Here is a 27,092-nt window from a genome sequence, read left to right on the forward strand (position 1 = left end):
GATTAAAAATTATTTTTAATTTAATTGACAGATAATAATTGTATATATTCATGAGGAAACAGTGATGTTTTGATATACATAACATATAGTCACCAGGTCACTGTAATTTTGTATCCTTTACCAAATCTCTTGCTATCTCTCGCTTCCTAAAAATTATTTTACTTAATCCTGACTTTAATCTTTTGAATTTAAATGTAGTATTATGATCGTGCCCACTCTGAGTTGGGGCTCAAGAGAGGTTAAATAACTTGTCCAGTGAAACACAGTTCATTAGTGGTAGGAATGAGATGCAAAAGCATGTCAGTTTCATCTCCAGTTCCAAGCAGCAGAGTTTTTTGTGTCATGATCAAACCCTTACTGCTCCTTTCTGAAAGAATAACAACGATGAGCAGAATAGAGCAGAGGGAAAAGCACTGGCCCAAGAGATTTCTCATCATGGCTTTGGCACTGACTTGCTGTGTGGCCCTGGGCAAATCATTTACCCTTTCTGGGCTTTATCTTCTTTTTCTGTAAAATGACTGATATGGAACAACAACAATAACAAAAATTCAGAGTTATTAGGCTATAACTCTGGTAGAAAAGGCAAAGACAACAGCAATGGAATGGAAAAGGCGCTGACAAACAAAAGCCCACGGAGTAACATTTTCAGAGATCCAGTTCTGGTTCCACCATCCCAGGAGCAGAACAACCTACAAACCATCCCCACAAATCCCTTCAGGCCTAAAGCAAAGAGGGGGTCAGGCTATGAGTTGAGCCTTTTTCAGGGTCCACAAGCCATAGGTTTGCCGTCTGTCTGTGCACTGTCACTGATCCCCAGCTCCAGGGTCCTGAAACTGCCCATGACCAAGTCCACATGAGGTGCATGGTGCCTAACTAGAAAGTCTCTTGGGAAAGTGATGGTAGGTAGGGCTTGACTCACCAGGGTTTTCACCAATCCAAGCCTTCTTCCTGTCATTTAGTCACAAAAGCAAAACACAAAGGCAGCACCAGTGGCAGCTGCTGGGGCACCTTCAGAAACAACAGACAGAAGGAGCGTCTGCAACACCAACACTAGGAAGGGACTCACACCATTTTTCGCTGAAGTTGTAGATTGGCTGATGCCAGAGGGTACACACTCACACCCCTTATAAGGCCTAGTTTCAGGCAGAACTTTGCATTTTTTGAGGATATTTTCATCAACCAATGCAAGTGCCCAAGAAACACCTTCACTCTAGTCAGACAGAATCATAGAACTACAGGCAAGACTCAGCAGCTTGGAATCCCAGGTGCCAAGAAAAGATAGAAGGGAGGGAGGGAATGAAAGGAGGCTTTCTCCTTGTAAGCTGACTATCTAGAGGGGGAGAATTGCAGACCATAAATAACACCTCCTGAGCAGAAGGAATCAAAGGTACTTGCACCTCTCCAAAATGCACGGGCCCACATCCTGAGGTGGAAAGAGGGACTCAGTGCAGTCCCAGCTCTACTGCTTTCTAAGTCCTTCCCCCAATATTTTCTTTTGAGAGAGTAAAGGAAATACCATTTCCCCTTATGCTTAAAGAATCAATATTTTCTCTATGCTCCCCCACCTCCTGCCCTTACTCCTAAATGGGTGCAATAGTCCCTGCTTTGCCAAATGTCAGGGTTGCTGTGAGGAACATAAGAGGATAACATCCATAAAAGGGATTTATAAACTGTGAATGGGTAGAGGATTAATGCTACCAAGAGGCTCTAATGCCTGGGTTAGTGACAATCCTTCACCTCTCCTGGAGACGCTGTTTAAGGCACACCATTTGCGGAGAAGGCACAGCAGAGCCCCATCCAGGTGTGCATTGCAAGGGACCTTTGAGGAACAGCATGATCCCCGCTACCTACAGCCACTGCTTGTCATCATAGCTCAGTGTCCTACTTCACACCATGACAGCCAGCCCCTTCCTCCATTGCCAGGTCCTAGGATGGCCTGTCTGTTATTGTTTTCTCAAGGAGAGGAGGTGGAGTTAACAAATGAGTACTTAAGACTGGGATTTGATTCTCACTTCTGACACCTACCAGTTGTGTGATATTGGGCGAGTCACCTGACTTGTCTCAAAGTCAACTTCCTGACACATCAAATGGGGTAATTATATCCCACTCCACCCACCAACTGCAAGAGTATGTGAGCTCATAAAAAATAATGGGCATGTTAAGCCCTTTGCAACTTGTTAAATACTGTCTATATAGAAGTTATTTTAGTAGTCATAATCAGACATTCTATAGTGTTTGAAGTGAATTTTAGCATGTTCTTTTATAAATCATCCATGTTAAGTCAGTGTCAATATATGGAAATGGTAAAAATAAAGCCATTATTCATGGTCCTGTGTCCCAGGAAGTAAGAACATATCTTATGCTCCTTTTGGATAACTCCCGGGGCGAGAATCATAAAATTAACACTACTAACTTACATTCAGGAAGCCTGTCACTGCCTTCAAAGCCCAAGATTACACAGGCAGCAAATGGCAGGGCCTGGACAAAGTCAAGTTCTTCAGCATCCTGGCCTAGTGCTTGTTTGACCACAAAGGTGAATGAAAGTGATAGGAATGTTGACATGGAACATTTGGGTTCCACCCAACAGGAATAGTGTATCAAAGTTGCCACTCCTCTTTATGGGACCCAAGACAAATGAAAAATTGGCTCAGAGAATACTTTCAATTGCCATTAAAACCAATTCCAACATTTCTGAAAGCATGTAGAAATGTGAGCTAGTTTATTTTCTTTTCAAAATTCTAAAAATTTTTTAAAATTCTAATTTGGTTCATGATTCTGTTAAAAAAAAAAGTAGATCCAGTTTTTTTAAGTGGATAGAAATACACACAGGCACACAAATGTATATGTATGTGGTTGTATACATTTCATTTTTATCTCAGTATTTAATAAGTTAAAGGAAGGTTAGGTTTTTAATCAAGACCCTATTTCTGGTAGGAGTCCAGTAGGATAAATTAAGAGGCACCAAGAGGAAAAATGTTTTGTCCAGGAAGTAAACCTAAAATTGGAATCCACAAATTCAGTCTTCAAGTCAGAACTACCACTTATGGTTGAAAAAAAACCCAGTGTCCTATTTTCGTACAGACTGCCTCTTCCTTCCCTCATGCCCCAGGCTTCTCTGGCCTCTTACCTGACTCTCTCTTCTTCGGCCCTCTTCAGAGCAGCATCCCGCTGCAAAACCTTCATGATGGCCTCTTGTTCCTCTTCAGTCAGGAAGCTTAAGTCAATCATTTTGAAAAGTGCATGCAAAAATAATAGCAACAAATGTGGCTCAAAATTCTCAGGGCTGAACAACTAAGACTGCAACCAGGAAGATTAAAAGACACAAAAATGAAATATCTTGTTCAGTTCTGCATCAAAAGTCTTATTTTGGCTCGGCAAAAGTTTAGGGCAGCTGATAGCAAGTTCCTAAGTGCTCTTTCCCATGAGGAAGTCCTGGTCTGTGGGATAATGTTGAGAAGAGGCTCTCAGAAGGATGCTGTATTCCTTGCCAAACAGGTCGCTTGCTCCTATGGTGGCTTCCAGCACACTCACTCTCTGGTCCAGTCTTAGACACAGTTTATTCTCTCTCTGCACCCGTCGTCAATTCATAAGAGGCAGCAGCATCAGAGCATCACCTACCTGGGGAATCATGAGACAGCAAACACCAGACAGTGAGAGGCAGTTCCTATAAGCACTACTCATTACTACAAGATTTTTAAATGGCCATGCAAGATGGTCTCTGAGATCAAGGAAACCAGTTCAGCCGGCTTCCTGAGCAAATGGTAAATAGGTCATGAAACATGCTTCAACCCTATTCCAGACCGCCAAGATGGAGAACTCACAAAAACGCCTGTCAATGTTTAACGATCCACCTGAGTAAAGGATGGTTGCAAAAAGGAACTGGTTCTCTCTCTGCAAACTCTGGGGATGCTAGGCTAAAAAGTCATGTTAAAGGTCAGTAAGATCAGGGATATGTCATTCCAGTGGTCAAGCAAGAATCTAGAAATAAAAATTTTAAATGCTCACCTCTTCACAAGTAGGAACATTCCACCGTACTACATATGTGCTCCATATTAACAGGAGAACTAGTATTAGGTAGAGATAGTTTGCAGAAGAGTGAGAATTGTTATTCTTCATCCAGTCCCACTGCTAACTTTTGCTGGGCCTAGAGGCACCTAACAAGCTTGTCTACTTTCATTTCTCAGGGGAAAAACGCCTATCTGTGTGTGTATATAAACTGGGGGAAAGGAAGAGGCAGAGTTTCAAAACACCTCACCATCCAAAGTGAGGATTTTTCAGTTGCACAATGTGCAAGAATCCTATTTTCTTTGAGGCATCTTCAATATATATGTAATGGGAAGGAAGTGAGAACTGAAGAATGACACAGCCCTACAGAAATTCGGAGGTGATCCACTCAAGGTTGGGGCACTTTTAACAAGTGCTGAATATACACACTAAAAACCTTTAGTAAATTTTAAAGCAGACTGGGTGCAGTGGCTCATGCCTGTAATTCTAGCACTTTGGGAGGCCAAGGTGGGTGGATCACCTGAGGTCAGGAGTTCGAGACCAGCCTGACCAACATAGTGAAACCCCGTCTCTACTAAAAAATACAAAAATTAGCCGGGCGTGGTGGCACACGCCTATAATCCCAGCTACTCAGGAGGCTGAGGCAGGAGAATCGCTTGAACTCGGGAGGCGGAGGTTGCAGTGAGCCGGGATTGCACCACTGCACTCCAACCTGGGTGACAGAGTGAGATTCCTTATCAAAAAAAAAAAAGAAAAAACAATTTTTAAGCAGCCCCACTTAAGAATAAAAGAGTATGTACCCTAGTGAATAACATTTATAAAAATTAATTACTTGAAAAACAGAATTACTGGGAAGTTATCCTTCTACCACTTACTAGCTATAAGTCATTGGGCAAGTTACCGACCACTGTGAAGCTGTTTTCTCATTTGTACTTGACATTAGGATGTCCCTCACAGATTGTAAGGATTAAATGAAATAATGAATATAAAAAGAGCACATGTCTTGCATTCTGTACCAAAAATAGCTACTAAAAATATATTCTAGCTTCCTCTCTGAGTTCACACTTTTGTTCCATCCAGCTGAGTAAGACTATACTTAGTAATATATTTCTCTTTTGTATTATGTCTCTTTCTGATCTCCCCCCATGAAGTTTGGGCTTCATTGACAGGGAATCTAATGACCTTTGTTTTAATTTCCTCTAGCTGTCTGCATACTGTCCACAGTAATTACTCAAATAAATATTAAGACATTACTTCATTTGCTTTTTAATTTGCATGTGCTTGCATATGCTACTACCTGCTTGTTCATCTTGAAAACTACTTACCCTTCAAGACAGATTGAAGTTACCACCTTCGTGAAGACTTCCATAACTTCCATACCCCGAGTTAAAGTTGCAGCAGATTCAATCATTATTCCTAACTCTTCATTCCCTCCCTGTAACAGAACTATACTATCATGTTCCCACTAGAGTAAGCAAAGAATTCATCCCTACCCTCCTAATGTTGGGCTTGGCCTGTGACTCACTATGGCCAATGGAATGTTAGCAAATGTGATGCAAACATAGGCTGTAAATGTGCTTTTGTGGTATGACCTGGCTTCTTGTATTCCTGCCACATGCCATGAGAAGAGCTTGTCCCAATTATCCATTGCCTCTTCATCCTGGGTTCCAGAAAGAGATAAAAGGACAGACCTGAACCAGACCTCCCTGAAGCAGGTATCCCCGCTGACCTATAGATATAAAAGAAAAAACTAAATATTTGTTGTTGGAAGCCACTGAGGTTTGGGAGTTGTTATACGACACTCCCGCAGCAGGAACCTGCTAATACAAAAACTTTCTCCTCCAAATACACATCCACTCTTTTGATGATCTACTCTCAGTCTCTCTTACTTGACTGTGAGTCTCGGAATGTGAACAAATAAATGAATGAGCAAATGAATAAATGAACCTGATCCAAATATACAATATCACCAAGAGATGGCTATCTCAATTCTTTCCTTTCTTTCATGTGCAGTAACTTCCTTAGATCTCAAAGGCTGGCAAGAATGTAGATTTAGGCCACATTCTGGGACCCAGGTTCCCAATGAGGCCTTATACTGCCATTTGGTTGGTTCAATGTGAGACTTTAAATTCAAGGAGTGGTGGACAGGAAGAAAACAACAACAACAAAAAACTTAGGTCGTCTAGCAGTGGTAACAGGCAGGCTTGCTGAAATGGGCAATGTTGGCTTCCACACCTTCAAGTAGAATACAAGCTAACTAGTGCTTCTGTGTCAAAGCCTCTAAGGGTTAAAATTTCTCCCTTAAAATAGGCTGTTAGTGAGGCAAAGGGCAATGTTTCTACTTTACAAAGGAGTGAAGGGCTGGAACCCTTCCCTTTTAATTGGGTAGGCAGGAATCAGTGCCCAACCAAACTGTAAGAGAGCCCTCAGAGGGCAATCAAGACTTCTTAGTATGAGGTGCTCACCCAACTTCTAATAGTCTGGATGATGTCTAGCATGGGAGCTAATTGAACATTTCCCTCACTCACTTGACAAAGATTTATTGAGAGCCTGGCACTATTGTAAGAACTGGAGGTGCAGCAAGGGAACAAGACAGAAAAACTTCCTGCCTTTGTGGAGTTCATATGCCAATGGATGGAACAATCAAACTAAATAATAAAAATAAGTTTTTGAATACCAAATAATTAAATTATAACACATTGGAAGGCAATGAGAACTATGGAGGAAAACAAAAAAGGGAAGGGAGGAGAATAATAACTCAGGGAGAGTAGGAATTTTAAAGAGAGTGGTTAGGGTAGGCCTCATTGAGAAGGTGATATTTGAACAAAAACGTGACAGCAATGAGGAAACAAGCCATGCAGATATCCCAGGGTTCTGAGGTGGGAGTAGTCTGGCACATTCAATAAATGGCAAGGTGGCCAGTGCTGGTACACCAGAATGCCCCAGGAGAGCAGGAGGAGAGCAGGCCAGAAAGGACACAGGTCAGACTGTATTGGGCCTTGTGAGGACAGTAAGACTTCTGGCTTTTACTCTGAGATGAAGCAGCATTAAAGAAAGCCAGACAAAAAGGCAGCAAACATTTACTTGGTCCCTTCTACACATGTGGCGCTATACATACATCTCATGGAATCCTCACAAAGACACTCTGAGGTAGGTCTTATTTATTGAGACAGGGTCTCACTGTGTTGCCCAGGCTGTAGTACAGTGACACAATCTCGGCTCACTGCAACTTCCACCTCCTGGGTTTAAGCAATTCTCATGCCTCAGCCTCCCAAGTAGCTGGGATTACAGGTGTCCGCCACCATGCCCATCTAATTTTTGTATTTTTGGTAGAGTTGCAGCTTTGCCACGTTGTCCAGGCTGGTCTTGAACTCCTGGCTTCAAGTGATCTGCCGGCCTCGGCCTCCCAAAGTGTTGGGATTACAGGCATGAGCCACTGCATCCAGCCCAAGGTAGGTCTTATTATCTGTGTTTTTCACACAAGGAGAGTGAGGCTGAGGGGGACATTTGCCACCAAGCTTATGTCTGACTGGCATTTGCTGATGGTTGTGTCAGAATAAGCCAACCCAAAGTTGACAACTCATTTAATTCTCCTCTTCACACAGATTCCTCCAATCAGCAAGGCAGAACAAAACCCCTGTCTCTGTGGACCCTCATTCCCTGCTTAAGTATAAGAGACTCACCGACCCAGAGCTGGCAGTCAGAACGGGGGCAACCACAGTGCTAAACTGTGAGGGAAGAATTTTGGCTACTACAGTGTCTTGCATTCTCACCAGAGCCTCACAATAACCTCAGTAAGGAAGGGAGGGTAGGAGTGAACATACCCATTGTTCACAGATATTACTGATGTGTTCACAGGAGCAGCTCCTGGGGTAAGTTCTCCTTGGGTTCAGCCTCTCCTACCCATCCTCCATTCAGCATGATGCTGAGTCATTTTTCTAAAACTCAGCTCTGACCAAGCCACATTCTCAGGCTTAAAATCCTTCACCAACTTCCCACGGACCATTGACTAAAACTCAAAATCCTTAAGTGGCCTGTAGGACTCTCCATGAACTAGCACCTGCTTTACTCTCCAAGCTCTTTTCCTTAGGCTCCAGCCATTCTGAAATCTTCCAGTTCTTCTTGCCTTCAGGCTTTTGCATGTGCTGTTCCTTCATCCTGGAACACCATTTCCTTTGTTAATACTTGTTAGGTCTCAAGTTACATGTCACTTACTGCACACAAGTCTTCCCTAACTCCTCCAAGCCAGCTTAGGTGCCCCTCCTATGTGCTCAATTAGCACCTGACTTCGTCAGTCACAGTACTCATCACACGGTCTCAAATCCCTACCTACTCATGTTTGTCTCTTGCCAGTTTATGAGCAAGGCCTGTGTCTCCCAGTGATTTGTATTCCCAGCTCTTGCCACTGTCTTGCATCTACTAGGCACTCAAGTGTTCATGAAAAAAAAATGATGAACACAGGTGGAAGGGGATTGAGCTTCCATTTCCCCCTGAACATGAACATAGGTCTAGGGCCCATAAATAAAAAACTAGGTCCATATTATTCAATGGGTTCCAGCTCCAGATCTTTCACATCATTCTGTGGTTTGAATAAGTTGAATGACTTCTGTAAGTCTTGGTTATCTCATGCATATGATGGGTATATTCTCTTCCTTGTGGAGATTACTGTGAGGCTGTGGTGAGAATTCAGGATACTGCAGAGGACAAAGAAAGATAAGGAGCAGCAGTAGAAACAGCAGCACAAAGGGAAACTGGAGGACTCCAAATGTGGACTGTGCTTAATTCATATTTTCCATGTGTCAGCCCTACCATGCCACGTCTATGAATGCCAATACTCTTCTTGTCAATTGTCCAAAAGTTAAGCTGGAGAGAAAAACTAAGGCCCCAAATAGTTGGTGCTTGCCTGTGATAGGCAGCAAAGAGTGGATCTGGGCTTCTAACTCTAATTCCAATTAAAATTCTAATCCCAGGTTAAAGTCTAATTAACAACAAAATTTCCTTCCCAGCAGGCTCTGCTGCGAGGAGGGGCCCAGATAACACAGATAGCATCTTCTCCTTTCCCAGACAGTATTGTTGTACCAAAGCCTAAACAGATCCCAGGGAAGGAGTGTAAAACTTACATAAGTGGTGACTCTCACATGATGAGGATTTTAGAAGACAGGCAAATTGTTCTGACGGTCCCATGACATCAAGAATGAAGACTTCAAAAAAAAAAAAATCTGGGTAGCAACAGAAGTGCAGTAACAAATATGCTTGAGTTGGGGTGAATGCCACCAAACAAAAAGGCCCTGATCAACAAGAAGGCTCATCCCCACCAGAACACTTACAAAACCATTGTGCACAAAACTAAATGCTTTGTAAACTTCCTAGGATCACAGCAGCATCAAAGGATGGATGGAAGGAGAAGCCAAAGATGGAACAAGTTCAATGTGACAATCAGAGAGTCTTTGCTTACCTCCCTTTCAGCAGAAAGATTTCCCTCTGGTGTACCAGCCCGATGATCATCAGATCACACTGCCAGGGCATCCATGACCAAAGCTGCTAACTGCACAGCTGGGCTGCTCCACTTCTCAGGCTCACTTGGTTGGACTTGCCCCTAAGTTCTTCCCATTGGCTCCATTTTACCCTGCCCTCTTGAACCACATTTAATTTATTCTCCCTTGCACATAATAGTTTACAAAAAAGATGTCATGCTCTCCCCACCTCTTCTTAGTTGAGGGGAAAAAAAACTTTGTTGTTCCCTCAACTGTTCCTCACATGTTGTTTTCTAAGCCTCTGATGATCTTAGTCATTTCTCTCCAGACTGAAAAAATGAGCAGGCGGTGCTAAGCCCTTTACACACATTTTAGTTTAACCACTCTGACCACCATGCAGATAGGTATTCTCCACATCCCATGGATGAGAACACTGGCGCTCAAGTTAAATAACTTGCCTAAGGCTACTCAACCAGAATATGATTTGAACCCAAGGCTTCAGATTCTGAAGCCACTATTTTTCATCTTTCACTGCATCACTAATCCCCTACTTCTCAGAAAGATACACAGCTGGTTAGGGGCAAAGATGACACTAGAACCCAAGTTTCCTGATTCCTAGACTGTTCTCTTTTCACCCTGCTGTTCCTCCCTCTGTACATTTGACTTTGTCCTTTCTTATGGGCAACATGCATCAGCCCTCAAGGCATGGCATGCTCTTCTAAGGACAGCTTGTTAGGAATTAGAAAATGATCAGTCCCTTTGGTTTTGGTTTATGGATAGACATGGAAAAGAGGATATGCACGAGATAGAGGGGAAAAAAGGCATCTGTGTCACCATGCAGGTATTTATACATGCCTACTAGCCTCTTAGAATGGTATCAATCCCTCGAACCAGAAACTATTACTAAAAGAACCTACATTTTATGTGCTTAAGCCCAATCAAAATGTTTTGTAATATGCGTACACAGAAACGTGTTTATATGAAAAGAAAACTTTGTCCACGCACAGTTGGGTAACAATGCTACATGAATATTTTGTTTCTGTGGGTCAGACCCTTCAGTGCTCTATTTTTAAAAAACATGTAAATTACTCAATGTAATGTGTTGCTTAAGTTGGGCTTCTTGAGAGGAAAGAATTGTCTTGTGACTGGTTCAAGGTAGCCTCTTAAAAAATAATAGTTGAATGAACAAATAAAATGAACTTCTTTATAAAGAAGTGAACAAATGAAAGGATACAGATAGAATAAGAAAGGATAAGCTGTCCAACAATAGGTTGCTTTTTTTTTGAGACAGAGTCTTGCCCTGTCACCCAGGCTGTAGTGCAATGGCGTGATCTCCGTTCACTGCAACCGCCGCCTCCCAGGTTCAAATGATTCTCCTGCCTCAGCCTCCCGAGTAGCTGGGATTATAGGCGCCTGCCACCATGCCAAGCTAATTTTTGTATGTTTAGTAGAAATGGGGTTTCACCATGTTGCCCAGGCTGGTCTCAAACTCCTGACCCCGTGATCTGCCCAACTTGTCCTCCCAAAGTGGTGGGATTACAGGCGTGAGCCACCGTGCCTGGCAGTTGCCATTTTTTATAGAGCAACTGAAAATTAAAAATGGACAGGCATCTCAAAATACAAAGCTTTCACTTTTGTGTGGATTCTTCCAAAGATGGAAGCCATCTTTCTACTTCATTCATCTCCTCCAGGTCCAGGCTGAGTAGCAGACAGCTAGTATCTTCTAGAAACTGACTTGGTGGTCTCAAATTATGAATGAAGAGGGAACGACAGGTAGAAAGACTACCCTATCTGACAATTCCCCCACTCCTTAATCTCATATTCAAATCTAACAATAACATCCCTGGGTTTCTGAAAAGCTCATTTTCTACAATTGCTAGGCCACAGGTTTAAACTTACAATACCCATAGGAATAAAATATGTTAACCAAGGGCAAGATAATGGGCTATGTGAGGAGACAGCATCACACATGACTAACCATAATACAAGTATGTCAGCTACTAATAAAGGAGGCACACACCAAGTGTCAGGTAGGCCACAAAGATTTAGGAAGGAGATAAAATGAGGCGAGCCTTGAAGGCTGTATTAGAGAAGGAGGTGGGCATTCTGGGCAAGAGCGCTGGACCCTGAAACCATAAAGGTGTTCAAAAAGAAGGCTGGTAACTGGAGTACAGGGTGTAAATGGGGCAAGTGACCAAGGTTGGACCCCAAGAGGCCTAAAGTGTCAAGGGGGGGAATTTGAACCTGAATTTTTCATGCTTGCCAGTCTTGATAAATGTGCTAGAATCATCCTTTTAATCTATATTTTTTTGATCAGGATTCTAAGAAACAAAAATAGTAAAGAAAGAAAGGATCTGAGGAAATGGGCAGCTGAAAGTTCATTTTAAACTTCGTACCTGAGCTGAAAATTCAAATCATATGTAGAAGAGAGATGCCAGTCTACAAAGGGGGTGACTTATCTTTGAAAACATATCACGAAGGACTTTAAGCCACATAGAACAGAGTTCTGATATTGCATGGAGCTGCTGCAAAAGCCACCATATCCATGGGCTTTTATTAACTACACAGCTTGAGAAGCACCAAGAGGCTTGCCTAAGTTCCAAATACCAGAGAGAAACTTCCTCTCTCCTTGGAATGGCAGCATCCACCCCAGGCCCAGATCTCGTTCTGGAAGACGGTAATTTGTATGCGCCAAAAGTTCTGATAATGTATGCAGTCCCCTGCCTTAGGGAGTTTAGATTCTGGAAAGGAGGGCAGATACTGAACAAGCCCAAGAAGTCTCACAGAGCAAAAGGGCAGTGGGCTATAAAACTTTTAGCCAGAGGATTTAATGTACTCTTGGGGAGCCAGGGAAGGCTTCCTTGAAGAGAAGTACGGTATCTGTCAACAGCACACTCCACAGTAACATCTAAATTGGGAGTGCTATCACTTTCATTATATTCATGATTGCTTCAATAAACAGCAGTATTCAAGTCTGGCTGATCAGCAGCAGATTCCCAGACATTGCTCAAGGCTTACTGAACCAAACTCTTCAAAGCTGATGTCCAGGAATCTGCATTTTTCTAAAATGTTCCCACATGATGTGGATGCACAGCAATTAGTCAAAGTTAAACACGCATATTTGTATATCAATTGTTTTCAGCTGTTACAAGAGAAAACACATGAAATAAAGTAACAGTCAAATCATAGGGTCGTAACTAATTCTTTGCGTGGATGAGGAATCTGTGATGAAAAAGGGTTAGACCAATTGCTTAACGTCATACAACTGCCTAACGTTGGAGCTAGGACATGCAGAGAAGATCTCCTTTACCCTCTAGGACATATACAATTTCAACATAAATAAGGATTTGCAAACTGGCTAATAAATGGTTTGGGCTGCATTTCACAGCACCCCTAAAAACCAAACACTGATAACAGCCCAAATTACAGATGAATATCAGATTTAATTATTTTCTAGGTTTCAAATTCAAAGGAAGGGAGTGGAAGAACAAGCTGATTTATTAACTAGGCTGGAATTAAACTCAGGATCATAAAGTTAACTGAACTGTAGCCATCACCAGCTGAGACTTTAAAAGGACCACAGAAAAATTCAAAGTGAGAAAGCCTCACTTTCGGTACAATCACGTACATTCCTAACCAGACTGGGAATGAGGGACTCTCCCCAAATGTACCAGCTTGGGGGTTCCAAAAACTGGCTGTACATTAGGATCATCTGAAAAGATTTTTCTAAAAATACCAATGCCCAAGTCTCTTCATCCTCCCTCTCCCCCGCAACAATTGTGATTTAAATGGCCTGGGGGAGACTGCCACCTAGGATATTTTTCAGAATGGTGCCTAGATGATTGTAATATGCAGCCAGAATTAAAACAATTTAACCGGTTCTCTCCCACTGCTAGCTTCTGCTGAAATCCAGGACCTATAGGTGAGGCAAGCAAGGCACCCAGGGCACAAAATATAAAGAGGCAAGGTCATGTGAGCTCAGCACTCTGCACCTGCAGCACTCTGAGAGTGAGTGTCTCCTTAAGAGTAAGACACCCAGGGCATATAATTAAAGAGACACTCACTATCAGGGTGCTACAAGTGAGTATCAGCACTTGCATGACCTTGTCTCCAAAGACTTTGTGCTCTAGGCACTTCACCTGCCTCAGCGTAGTCCCAGACCTGCTCAATTCCATCTGGTCGGGCCAAATTGCCCCATTAAAGATGCATCGAGCCTCTACTATGTGCAAGATCTTCCTTGATCCTCACCATCCTCTAAAGAGACACTGATTTTGAAACTGACACAGGTAAATAATGTCTACCATATTCATTTTCTATACCCCCAACAGAAGAAGTGTTGTGATGTAGTAGAATGCACTTGTAGCTTTGGAGTCAAAAGATAATTGGAAGTGGATTAATCTATTAGTTCTTTGGCAGTTTCCCCAATGACTCTCGTTTGTTTCTTCATCTATTCAACTCGGGCAGCAAAACAGATCCACCTTACAGGGTTACCATGAGGATGACATTATGCTGTAAGTAAAATGGCCTGGGACACAGTAAGTGCTCCATAAACACCTAATGACAATAAATAAATCCCCAACATTTCACTAACTCAATCACCTTTCCATGCCATTATAAGGTTGGAGAATTACTGCTGCTACCTTTTCTATTTACCTCACTAGACTGTTTCCTATCCTCTAACCTCCTACACCATTTTAACAATGAGTCAAATTATTGGTTTCTGCATGCACACACACTCCCACCGCCCACTGCAGAGACCTTTGAGGAGGGTTTTTTAAATCTTCTAAATTTGAGATGGGGTATTGGTAGGAGAAAAGTTTGGTGAAAGGATCTCATTCTTCAAACACAAGAATTCTCTTAAATCTTTCCATCTTAGGCCTGGACCCCAACCTCAGAGAATCAAAAGCCAAGAGTTTGACATCTTGGTCTCTGGTTCTGCAGTAACAGCCCTCCTCTAGCTTCCTCCAGCAGTGGGCAGAAAGGCTTTGGTATCCTGTGTCTCTTGCACATAGCAGGGTACCTGGCATATAGCAGGTGCCTCATTTATTGGGTAAACGAAGAAGAGGAAAAAAAGATCAGAAAGAAAAAAAGCAAAACAATTCAATGGAATACAGAAAAGGCCAAAAAAGGGCTGTACAAAAAAGTTTGATAAGTTATCTTCCATAAATATGTTAATTCTATGGTAGGCAGGATAACGGTCCTCCAAAGATGTCCACATCCTAATCCCTGGAACCTGAAGATATGCTGCCTTACATGGTAAAAGAAACTTTGTAGATATCACTGTTAAGAATCTTGTGGGGAGATTATCCTAGATTATCTAATGAGGCCCAATGTAATCACAAGGTCCTTATATGAAGGAATTAGAATAGTCAGAAGGAGAGAGAGGAGATATGAGGCTGAAAATGTTGGAGTGATGTGTTTTGAAGATGGAGGAAGGGGCCATGAGCCAAGGAATGCAGGCAGCCTGTAGCAGCTGGAAAAGGCAAGGAAACAGATTCTCCCCTAGAGCCTCCTGAAGGAACTCAGCTCTGTTGATCTCTTGATTTTAGCCTGTAAGATCCATTTCAGACTTCTGACTTCTAGAACTGTATAGGTTTGTGTTGTCTTAAGCCCCTAAGTTCATCACAGCAGTAATAGAAAATTAATACACAGTCTGAGGACATAATGTTACTTATTCATCTCTGAGTCCATCTCTGAGTTGTGCCAAACCCCTATTGACTCCAACAGGGATGGCACCCAGTTTAAGAGGCTGAAGAAGAGACCCAAAGCCTGCAAATGAAACATGGGGTTTTATCAGGGGCTTACACACAGGGGAGAGAGTCCAGTAGCGGCGGGCTGGACAGGAGAACCACCAGTCCAGGGGCAGCAGGCTGGACAGAATAACCGCACAGGCCCGTGGTGGTAGGCTGGGCAGGAGAACCACAACCACTTGCAAAAACACACAGTTTATATAGCATTTTCACTTAGCACTCTTCCCCTAACAACCTCCACCTGGCAACCATCATTTAACCCAAAACAAAGGGCCTCATTTAACAGGACAGCTGGGGGCTCAGATGTTCCTCATAGATAAGGAATAGATCTCCAGATTGGCCACTCCCAGATTCATTAGCTCAGAACTCTGAACACACATTCAGGTAAATCTGCCACACAGTCATGCTCAGGGTGGGCTCAAGTCAAGTTATTGCTGTTGGATTCGTATTGCATCTGCTATACAAATCCCCAGCGTGCTGCCTGGAACCTGTTAACTAAGTACATCTTCGTAAGTAACTCTGAGATGACACTGTGGATGCTTTCCTCTCCTCATCCTAAAAACCAATCATTGCCAGACTGAACCTGTGCAATCTCCCTCCAGTACAACTCTTTCTCTCCTTGTCTACCATTCATGTAGGGGGTTGTAATTTTCTCTGAACATGGCTTCATTCACTCCTGGTTCTCCCTCATTTCTGTCTACCATACACAATCCAGCTAGACTCATATCCAAAGCACCACTCTCATCATGCCATGCCTTGACTCGAAAACCTTCCCTACCACTTCCCTGATGGCAGAGAAGTCCAAATTCCTTACTCCAGTATTGGCATTCTTCTCATTTCATTCCAAGTTCCCTATCCAATCTTCTTTCCTACAGGACCGTTCCTATCCCTTGAACTACAGCCCATCCATTCCCCACATATCACCTCTACACTATCATCGCCAGACCATTGTTTATGCCATTCTCTCTACTTGGAATGTCTTTACCTTATATCCGCACACATCCAAACCTTTCCTATCACTCAAGTCCCAGCGTAAATGACACCTCCTCCATGAAACTGCTCCTGCAGCCCATTTCCCCTCACAAATACCCCTACCACAAGCAGGCAACATTTTCTCTTTCACTGAGCCCTAATAATATTTATCTGTACATCTCTCATCTGAAGTAGTAAAGAGCCCACGCTCTAGAGTCAGATAGACTCGAATATAATGTGGCCCTATTATACAAGTTACTTAGCTTCCCTGAGCCTCAGGTTTCTCATCTGTAAAATGGGCATCATACCTATCTTACTGGGTTGTCAAGAAAATTAATGCTTATATATAGGTGCCCAACACAGTAATTATTCAATAACTAACATTTTGTAACTTATAGATATATCAAATTCCCACTTCTAGACTCTTCGAGGGAAGGGTTTTTGTCCATTTTTAGCCACACTGAACCTTATACATAGTAGTGGAAAAAAACATAAATAGTTACCAAAGTGTTGAGAGCATCTCTTGAGGCTTCCTGACCAGTGTAGTCTAAGGATGGTTTCACCTTTAGACACTTCAGAGAGCAGGGGAGAAGCACACTGGATCTCTTTGTGATCATCAGTGTTCCATATAATTCTTAAAATGGAAACTTGGCAAGACCCACTGTCTTTGGTTAATTAACGTAAATGAATGTAAACAACTATTCATCCCAACCAACAGTAATAAAGTAATAAATTAGTGTTTCTTTCACTAGCATAAGTTACATACTGTTAGTTTAATGTCACTGAGTTCTAGCTCAGACAACTGTTGTTTCAGAGCTGGGGGGACAAAGCTCACGTTTATTCCAACCTGTTTAGAAACCCCATGCTGTGGATTCTCCTTCATTCCTTGGTTGTATATGCAACAGAATTCCCTTGCTTTCAAGGCATTCCTTGAACCACTTTTACACTGTAGGAGAAGCTGGCCCTTTTTCCTTAGTCTAGTTGGCAGTGTCATGAAGGAAAAAGAACGTAAGATTTAAAGTCACAAGATCTGGTTTGAAATCTGATTACCCACTTACTAGCTTGGTGACCACAGACAGCATTTGCTTGAGCCTTAGTTTGCTCATCTCTAAAACTGAGACTAACCACTGCCTACCCTCTTTGCTGAATCACCACAGGGAGCTGATGAGACCATGTATGGAAAGACATTTTGTAAAGTGCAAAACATTATACAATTATAGTTACACTTTGTTTTTTTTTTCTTTTTTTGAGACGGAGTCTCGCTCTGTCGCCCCAGCTGGAGTGCAGTGGCGTGATCTCAGCTCACTGTAAGCTCCACCTCCCGGGTTCACGCCATTCTCCTGCCTCAGCCTCTCCGAGTAGCTGGGACTACAGGCGCCCACCACCATGCCTGGCTAATTTTTTTGTATTTTTAGTGGAGACGGGGTTTCACCATGGTCTCGATCTCCTGACCTCGTGATCTGCCTGCCTCGGCCTCCCAAAGTGCTGAGATTACAAGTGTGAGCCACCGTGCCCAGCCAGTTATACTTTTTTTTTTGAGACAGGATCTTGCTCTATCACCCAGGCTAGAGTGCAGTGGCACAATCTCAGCTCAATGCAAACTCCGCCTCCTGGGCTTAAGCGATCCTCCCATCTCAGCCTCCCAAGCAGCTAGGCCTACGGGCACATGACACCATGCCTGGCTAATTTTTTTATTTTTTGGTAGAGACAAGGCTTCCTCATGCTGCCCAGGCTGGTCTCAAACTCCTGAGCTCAAGCCACTCGCCTTGGCCTCCCAAAGTGCTGGGATTACAGGCACGTGTCCGGCTGATCCATTCTCCTTCTAACATAGCATGATCTCTAAGCAGATACCCATAAATTTGGTTAAGAAGAAAGGTTCATAGTACAGTCTAGAAGAAATGAAGAATGCTTTTACTTCACCTATCTTCATATATATAGTTCCTGAGACACAATAGGAAGTAGTATTCTACTTGTAGATAACAAATAGCCACAAGCATGCTCCCATTGAATAAGTCTTAATGAATATCTGACTTGCTATCTATGAAGTCCTGTAAGGTTGTATTACTGAGTAAAAGGTGCTATTACATGGTAGTTACACCAATCAGTCAGCACCAACTCTGCGCAGGCATTATGTCTCTGAATCTGCAAAATCCAGTCATCCTTCATGATAGTTGTCATATTCACTATGTGTACAAAGGCAGAATGACCAACCATATATAAAACTCCATTTAACATTAAATATCAAAATGGGCAGCAACCAGCCCAGCCCCAGTTTTGTCTTCCCCAAACTCCAATCCCCTTACTTATCTCTCAGGCCAGCCTGAGCTCAGACTCAGTACAATGCCTCACAGAAGGATAAAAACCCTAATGAGCAAATTTCATAAAATATTCAGCTGGCCTTTTGGAGAAAAACAGCTGGAGCTAACCTTAGGAATTCCACTAATTCCCCCTACCACACAGCCTAAAAATAGCCAAAGAGCATTTCTTGCTAGTGATGGCCTTTCCTTTAAAGGAAATAATATGCAAAAGGCATGCTGGGGTCATTAGCCCAAACCATGAAGTCCCCATGATAAATCCTTGGCCAAATGTTCCTATGAGAATCTGCATTCATAAGGTCAACACTGAAATTTCCTTGGGAAGGTTCCCTGCTCCCTACCTCCCACTGTATAAAAGACATAGGTTATCAGCCACTAATTCCCTGTATAGCCATGAGTGTTTCACTTCCCTTTCCTTGGCCTCAGATTCCACATCTGCAAACATAAGAGGGCTCAGTTCTGACCTCTAAGGTCTTCTGCCAGTGTAAGACTCCCTGGGAGGTACAGTCAATGGCTTCACTGTCTTCAGGATAAAATTCAAACCACTCAGGGTTACACTGGCCCCTCCAGATCTACTCCCTGACTTCCTTTCCATTTCTCCCGACACAGTACCTTGAAGTTCTTTAAACTTACCTTTCACACCTCTGTCTTTGGAACATGCAGCTCCTCTGCCTGCAAGATCTTTCTCCAGCTTCTTAAACTCCTAGTCACCTTTCAAGACAGAGTCCAGGTGTCACCTCCTGTTGGAAGATGAGTCTAGTCCCTTCCTGATAAGTGGAGTTAGAGGCTCCTCCTCTTTGGTCTCACAGGACTCAGCATTATATAGCAAATGTCTGTTTCCTTATCTGTCTCCCTTATCAGCCTGAGCTCTTCTGGAAGGAGGAGACGCCATGTTAATCTCCTCTGTATTTCCAACACCTGACCTGTGCCTGCCACTCAATGTTTGGTGATATTGTTCCAAATTCCATCAAAGTACCACATTCATTTTATAGTGTTATTCCAAAAGACCAGAAATTTATTTTTTCAATAAATGTTTTCTCTATTCAAAAAAGAAAGTAAACTATCTCTAAGCCTTTGCCTGACCAATAACAGGCTCTGAAATTGTGGCAATAATCAAGAGCTTACCAACCAAAAAGAGTCCAGGACCTGATGGATTCACAGCTGAATTCTACCAGAGGTACAAGGAGGAGCTGGAACCATTCCTTCTGAAACTATTCCAATCCATAGAAAAAGAGGGAATCCTCCCTAACACATTTTATGAGGCCAGCATCATCCTGACACCAAAGCCTGGCAGAAACACAACCAAAAAAGAGAATTTCAGACCAATATCCTTGATGAACATTGATGCAAAAATCCTCAATAAAATACTGGCAAACTGAATCCAGCGGCACATCAAAAAGCTTATCCACCATGATCAAGTGGGCTTCATCCCTGGGATGCAAGGCTGGTTCAACATATGCAAATCAATAAATGTAATCCAGCATATAAACAGAACCAAAGACAAAAACCACATGATTATCTCAATAGATCCAGAAAAGGCCTTTGACAAAATTCAACAACTCTTCATGCTAAAAACTCTCAATAAATTAGGTATTGATGGGACATATCTCAAAATAATAAGAGCTATCTATGACAGACCCACAGCCAATATCATACTGAATGGGCAAAAACTGGAAGCATTCCCTTTGAAAATGGGCACAAGACAGGGATGCCCTCTCTCACCACTCCTATTCAACAGTGTTGGAAGTTCTGGCCAGGGCAATCAGGCAGGAGAAGGAAATAAAGGGTATTCAATTAGAAAAAGAGGAAGTCAAATTGTCCCTGTTTGCAGATGACATGATTGTATATCTAGAAAACCCCATCTTCTCAGCCCAAAATCTCCTTAAGCTGATTAGCAACTTTAGCAAAGTCTCAGGATACAAAATCAATGTACAAAAATCACAAGCATTCTTGTACACCAATCACAGATAAACAGAGAGCCAAATCATGAGTGAACTCCCATTCACAATTGCTTCAAAGAGAATAAAATACCTAGGAATCCAACTTACAAGGGATGTGAAGGACTCTTCAAGGAGAACTACAAACCACTGCTCAATGAAATAAAAGAGGATACAAACAAATGGAAGAACATTCCATGCTCATGGGTTGGAAGAATCAATATCATGAAAATGGCCATACTGCCCAAGGTAATTTATACATTCAATGCCATCCCCATCAAGCTACCAATGACTTTCTTCACAGAATTGGAAAAAACTACTTTAAAGTTCATATGGAACCAAAAAAGAGCCCGCATCGCCAAGTCAATCCTAAGCCAAAAGAACAAAGCCGGAGGCATCACGCTACCTGACTTCAAACTATACTACAAGGCTACAGTAACCAAAACAGCATGGTACTGCTACCACAACAGAGACATAGATCAATGGAACAGAACAGAGCCCTCAGAAATAATGCCACATATCTACAACTATCTGATCTTTGACAAACCTGACAAAAACAAGAAATGGGATAAGGATTCCCTATTTAATAAATGGTGCTGGGAAAACTGGCTAGCCATATGTAGAAAGCTGAAACTGGATCCCTTCCTTACACTTTATACAAAAATTAATTCAAGATGGATTAAAGACTTAAATGTTAGACCTAAAACCATTACAAGAAAACCTAGGCAATACCATTCAGGACATAGGCGTGGGCAAGGACTTCATGTCTAAAACACCAAAAGCAATGGCAACAAAAGCCAAAATTGACAAATGGGATCTAATTAAACTAAAGAGCTTCTGCACAGCAAAAGAAACTACCATCGGAGTGAATAGGCAACCTACAAAATGGGAGAAAATTTTTGCAACCTACTCATCTGACAAAGCGCTAATATCTAGCATCTACAATGAAGTCAAACAAATTTACAAGAAAAAAACAAACAACCCCATCAACAAGTGGGCGAAGGACATGAACAGACACTTCTCAAAAGAAGACATTTATGCAGCCAAAAAACACATGAAAAAATGCTCATCATCACTGGCCATCAGAGAAATGCAAATTAAAACCACAATGAGATACCATCTCACGCCAGCTAGAATGGCCATCATTAAAAAGTCAGGAAACAACAGGTGCTGGAGAGGATGTGGAGAAATAGGAACACTTTTACACTGTTGGTGGGACTGTAAACTACTTCAATCATTGTGGAAGTCAGTGTGGTGATTCCTCAGGGATCTAGAACTAGAAATACCATTTGACCCAGCCATCCCATTACTGGGTATATACCCAAAGGACTATAAATCATGCTGCTATAAAGACACATGCACACCTATGTTTATTGCAGCACTATTCACAATAGCAAAGACTTGGAACCAACCCAAATGTCCAACAACGATAGACTGGATTAAGAAAATGTGGCACATATACACCATGGAATACTATGCAGCCATAAAACATGATGAGTTCACGTCCTTTGTAAGGACATGGATGAAACTGGAAACCATCATTCTGAGTAAACTATCACAAGGACAAAAAACCAAACACCGCATGTTCTCACTCATAGGTGGGAAATGAACAATGAGAACACGTGGACACAGGAAGGGGAACATCACACTCCGGGGACTGTTGTGGGGTAGGGGAGGGGGGAGGGACAGCATTAGGAGATATACCTCATGCTAAATGACGAGTTAATGGGTGCAGCACACCAACATGGCACATGGATACATATGTAACAAACCTGCGCATTGTGCACATGTACCCTAAAACTTAAAGTATAATAATAATAAAAAAAGAAAAAATATATAGCTATTCAGATTTGTAATGTAATCTTTGCAGAGCTGAAAAATATAGATTAAATTTATCCCTGAAAAACCTCTCTTTAAACCAACTAAACCATAGTTCTTAAAAAGGCAATTCAAAGTTAGAAATGATGTCCAGTTATGTGGCTTTTTTCTTTTACCAAGAGGAAGGAAAATCTTTAAAAGGAATAAATTATACACTAAACTTTCTGAAAATTCTCAAGCCCTGGAAATTCGGATGAAAGGCAGCAAGAAAGAATGTGATATTACATACAAAACCAAAAAGCCTTGTTCACTACTAATATCATTAAAAGTTATGTGCATATATTATAGAAAATAAAAAACTAAATTAATGCAATTAATTGGTAGGACTTGAATTTTATTGAAGAATCAGAGAAGAAACTGACATTTAATCTTTCTCCAATACCTTTTTTAATCTTTACACACATTTTCTCTACACCATAAGGCAAATCAGCAAAGTAGGTACCATCACCTGCATTTTATCAATGAGGAAACTGAAGTTCATGGACCTTAAGGGACTTCATTAAATTCATATTGCTTCCAAGCAACACAGTTGGAATTTGAACTCAGGTCTACCTAGCTCCAAAGTTCTGACATAACAGGAAGAGCAGCAGTAAAGGTGGAAGAAAAGGCCAGGTACACAGTGCCCTGCAAAGGAACCCAAAGAGGCAAACAGGAGCTGGAGTTTCCCTCAAACCCCTACACACCCCAAATACCGAGCTTTGCAAGATAGAATGTTGTTAAACTTGATGTGAAATGAGACCAGTTACAAAGGAATTTTTATTCTTTACGTGATCCCAATTTAGAAGCTTATATAAATAAATTCAAAGTGTGGAGAGCAGGCAGGAAGTGTGATGTTATAGCATCAGCAAATCTATTTCTCCTATACCCTCATGAACAACAAAAATCCTTGCACTGATCTGGGCAAGAGCTTTATAGTATTAATCAAACCTTAAACCCTTCCAAAGGCAGGCACAAATGATCATTAGTACTTCATTAATTGGGGTCAGCCTGTGCCCTGCCTAGAGATACAGTTGAAGATCTGGGTTCTGGTCTTCGCTCTGCTACTAAAAACTGAAACTCTTTGTTTCACTCACCTCTCTGGGTGACTTCACCTGTAAAATGAGGCATTTGGACTCTGATCTCTCAGGTGCCTTCCTGTTTTTTTTTTTTCTCATGGACATAAAATCAAATGACAAAATGAATGCCAATACCATCACCAAGCTAGCTTAGGGAGAAAGAGATGAATACGAAGACTACTGGAGAAAAATGTCACCCTGCTGCCCAGTGCAAAGCCTTTTTAGAAACTAAACACTTTTCACAAGACATCGCTACAGTGAAGGAGAGAATGATAATTAGGAAAATAGGTATAAAATCTAATAAAAGTCTTTCTTTTCTTCTTTCTGTCCCTCCCTCCCTCCTTCCTGAATGACAGTATCCTCTGTTTGGGATTAAGCTAGGCACAATGGGTACAACTATTAAGTCCTAAGACCTGGTTCCTGTTGTGAAGAAGATATTGGCCCACAGCAATAATAATAGCTCCCATTTGTACCATGTTGGGGGTTTACACTGTACTGTAGCACATGTACTCTTCACAACTCTTCTTAGGAGGTAGGTAGAGCGGGTAGGAATAAGCATCATCATAATCCCCCATTTATTTATTTATTTATTTAGAAACAGAGTCCCACTCTATCATCCAGGCTAGAGTACAGTGGCGCAATCTCGGCATACTCCAGCCTCCGCCTCCTTGGTTCAAGTGATTCTCCTGCCCCAGCGTCCAGAGTAGCTAGAATTACATGCATGTGCCACCACACCTGGCTAATTTTTGTATTTTTAGTAAGATGGGTTTCACCATGTTGACCAGGCTGATCTTGAACTCCTGATCTCAAGTGATCTGCCCGCCTCAGCCTCCCAAAGTGCTAGGATTACAGGTATAAATGACCACGCCCAGCCCACCCTTTTATTGATATGAAAACTGAGGTTCAGCAAGGTCAAGTGGCTTAGCCAAGGTCACACAGGTGTTAAGTGACAGAGCTGAGAACACATTTGTAAAGGAAGAGAAGAACTAAAAGCAATGGGTGCTATGGTTTGGATGTTTATTCCTCCAAATCTCATATTGAAATTTAATCCCAATGATGGAGGTAGGGCCTAATGGTAGGTGTTTGGGTGATGGGGGTAGATTCCTCACAAATAGATTAATACTGTCCTTCAGAAGATGAGTGAGTCCTCACTCTATTAGTTCCCTTGAGAGTTGGTTGTTTTAAAAAGAGCTAGCCACTTCTCTCACCTTTTGCTTCCTCTCTTGCCAAGTGATCTCTGCACAGCTGGCTCCCCTTCTGCCTTCCTCTAGGAGTGGAAGCAGCTGAAGGCCCTCACCAGATATAGATGCCCAATCTTGAACTTCTCAGCCATCAGAGTCGTGAGCCAAATAAACCTTTTATTATTATTATACTTTAAGTTCTGGATTACATGTGCAGAACATGCAGTTTTGTTACATAGGTATACACATGCCATGGTGGTTTGCTACACCCATCAACCCGTCATCTACATTAGGTATTTCTCCTAATGTTATCCTTCCCCTAGCCCCCTACCCTGCAACAGGTCCCAGGGTGTGATGTTCCCTCCCTGTGTCCATGTGTTCTCATTGTTCAACTCCCACTTATGAGTGAGAACATGTGGTGTTTGGTTTTCTGATCTTGTGATAGTTTGCTGAGAATGATGGTTTCCAGCTTCCTCCATGTCCCTGCAAAGGACATGAACTCATCCCTTTTTTGTGGCTGCATAGTATTCCATGCTGTATATGTGCCACATTTTCTTAATCCAGTCTACCACTGATGGACATTTGGGCTGGTTCCAAGTCTTTACTATTGTGAATAGTGCTGCAATAAACATGCGTGTGCATGTGTCTTTATTATAGAATGATTTATAATCCTTTGAGTATATGCCCAGTAATGGGATTTCTGGGTCAAATGATATTTCTAGTTCTAGATCCTTGAGGAATCACCACAAACCTTTTTTAAAAAAATAAATTACCCAGCCTCAGGTATTTCTTTATAGCAACACAAAACGGACTAAGACAATGGGGCATATTTAAGTGTCAGCTGTGTGGTTAGAGGGGTAGTGAAGAGATCAGGGCAAAAACCAGGATGAGGTAAGACTTAACCTGAGCTTTGGACAGGGGGAAAGATTTAGACAAGTCACATGCCAACTCACTGAATTCAATGCAGAAGACAGCATAGTACAGCTTTGGAGAGGGTGGAGTACAGGAAAACAAAAGGACATCTATTTTCCTACATACAAAAAAGAGCGTTGTCTTTCATTGAAGAAGTGGACATTCTTTAGTCACCTCAGTAATTAGCATGTGTATGCTCTGAGTATTTTTCCTGGTAGCAGAAATGGGTGGCCCCAAGCCCTACTTTTCCCTTGGCAGTAACAGTAAGTATCAGGAAGAGGGCTCACATGGGGTTAAGGACATGTGATCTGTACCACTGAGTGAAGGTGAAAACAACTAATCTTGGCCCTCTTGACCATTACTGAAAGTATCTGAGCTAATTGGCCTTTTAGTCAAGGTATTCCTCTCTGCAGGTGTGACTAATCACATGCCTGTACAGCAAGCCTACCTTCCCAGACTGCATTCATTGCTACCAACACTCAAGAATGTAATTAATGCGCACTCTGAACCTGCTTCTGAGGCACGAAGGGAGAGGAGGGGAATGGCTAGAAAAGATTTCAAGGTGAAAATAAAGCATCAAAATTATAGAAGGGATTATAAAACAGGCCCAGGCTCTGTACACTAACAGAATGAGATTTAAGCCCCCCACCCACACCCCCCGCCAAAAAAAAAGAAAAAGAAAAAAACTACCAAAAAACAGGAATTGGGACTCTGGAATCAGGTAGAGGTCCTTAACAGAGTAGGCTTCAGACACAAGAAGAGTAAAACTTAGGTCATAGGAATCCTAAGGTTTCACTTAGCAGAATTACAGTTCTTTTTTTTTTTTTTGAGACTGAGTTTTGCTCTTGTTGCCCAGGCTGGAGTGCAATGGCATAATCTCGGCTCACTGCAACCTCTGACTCCCGATTCAAGTGATTCTCCTGCCTCAGCCTCCTGAGTAGATGGGACTACAGGTGCCCACCACCATGCCAGCTAATTTTTGTATTTTTAGTGAAGATGGGGTTTCACCATGTTGGCCAGGCTGGTCTTGAACGCCTGACCTCAGGCGATCTGCCCGCCTCGGCCTCCCAAAGTGCTGGGATTACAGGCGGGAGCCACCACGCCCGGCCAGTCTTCTTACTAGTGGGACTTTAGTCAACCTGCAGATTCCAATTTATTTTCATCAAGTAACACTTCAAACAATTTCACCAAGGGTTCTGAGATGAAATTTGCAGGTGTAATTCATACAATGTAGGTTATGATAAGATTAAACAATCCTCCCTCACCCTTACCCCATCCCCTCACCCCTCAAAGCAATTAGCAAGCAGTGGGAATGGGGCAGAGGCCAGGACTATTTGACAGTGTTACCCAGGAGTGGTTTTGGAGTTTCGACTCGAAGCTGAAAGTGACCTTCTACCAAAGAGAATTTAAACCTTCTTTTCCATCACATCAGTACCCAGTACTAATTGCAGAGTGAATGCAGTGACCAAAGAGAAGCAGAGCTCCCAAGTTAGACAGCAGAACCAGTTCTAGCATCTTTTCAGCCATTCTGGCATCTTGAGCAACTCAACAGAAGGCAGCAAGACCTGTAGACATGCACCACTGAAGTCTTGAAGACTTATCCTTGAGCAAGT

General features: G+C 42.2%; 1 protein-coding gene across 37 annotated transcripts in view; it reads right to left on the reverse strand.

The window, feature by feature from the left end:
• Positions 1 to 27,092, reverse strand: part of SYTL2 (synaptotagmin like 2) — a 124,512-nt gene that overhangs the window by 57,148 nt on the left and 40,272 nt on the right. For 26 of the 37 annotated variants that reach the window (XM_055283113.2, XM_063641467.1, XM_063641468.1 and 23 more), the window contains exon 2: positions 3,128 to 3,618. The exons of 1 other annotated variant lie outside the window; for it this stretch is intronic. In XM_055283113.2, coding sequence (XP_055139088.1) covers positions 3,128 to 3,228 — 101 coding nt within the window. In that variant the 5' untranslated portion in view covers positions 3,229 to 3,618. Of the gene's footprint in view, positions 1 to 3,127; positions 3,619 to 4,005; positions 4,141 to 9,125; positions 9,202 to 9,460; positions 9,806 to 19,149; positions 19,389 to 27,092 lie in introns of those variants that run through there. 10 more of the 37 variants (XM_063641472.1, XM_063641464.1, XM_063641471.1 and 7 more) reach the window with 8 other exon arrangements.

This window comes from Symphalangus syndactylus, chromosome 6 (assembly GCF_028878055.3).
Source record: "Symphalangus syndactylus isolate Jambi chromosome 6, NHGRI_mSymSyn1-v2.1_pri, whole genome shotgun sequence".
Lineage (NCBI taxonomy): Eukaryota > Metazoa > Chordata > Mammalia > Primates > Hylobatidae > Symphalangus > Symphalangus syndactylus.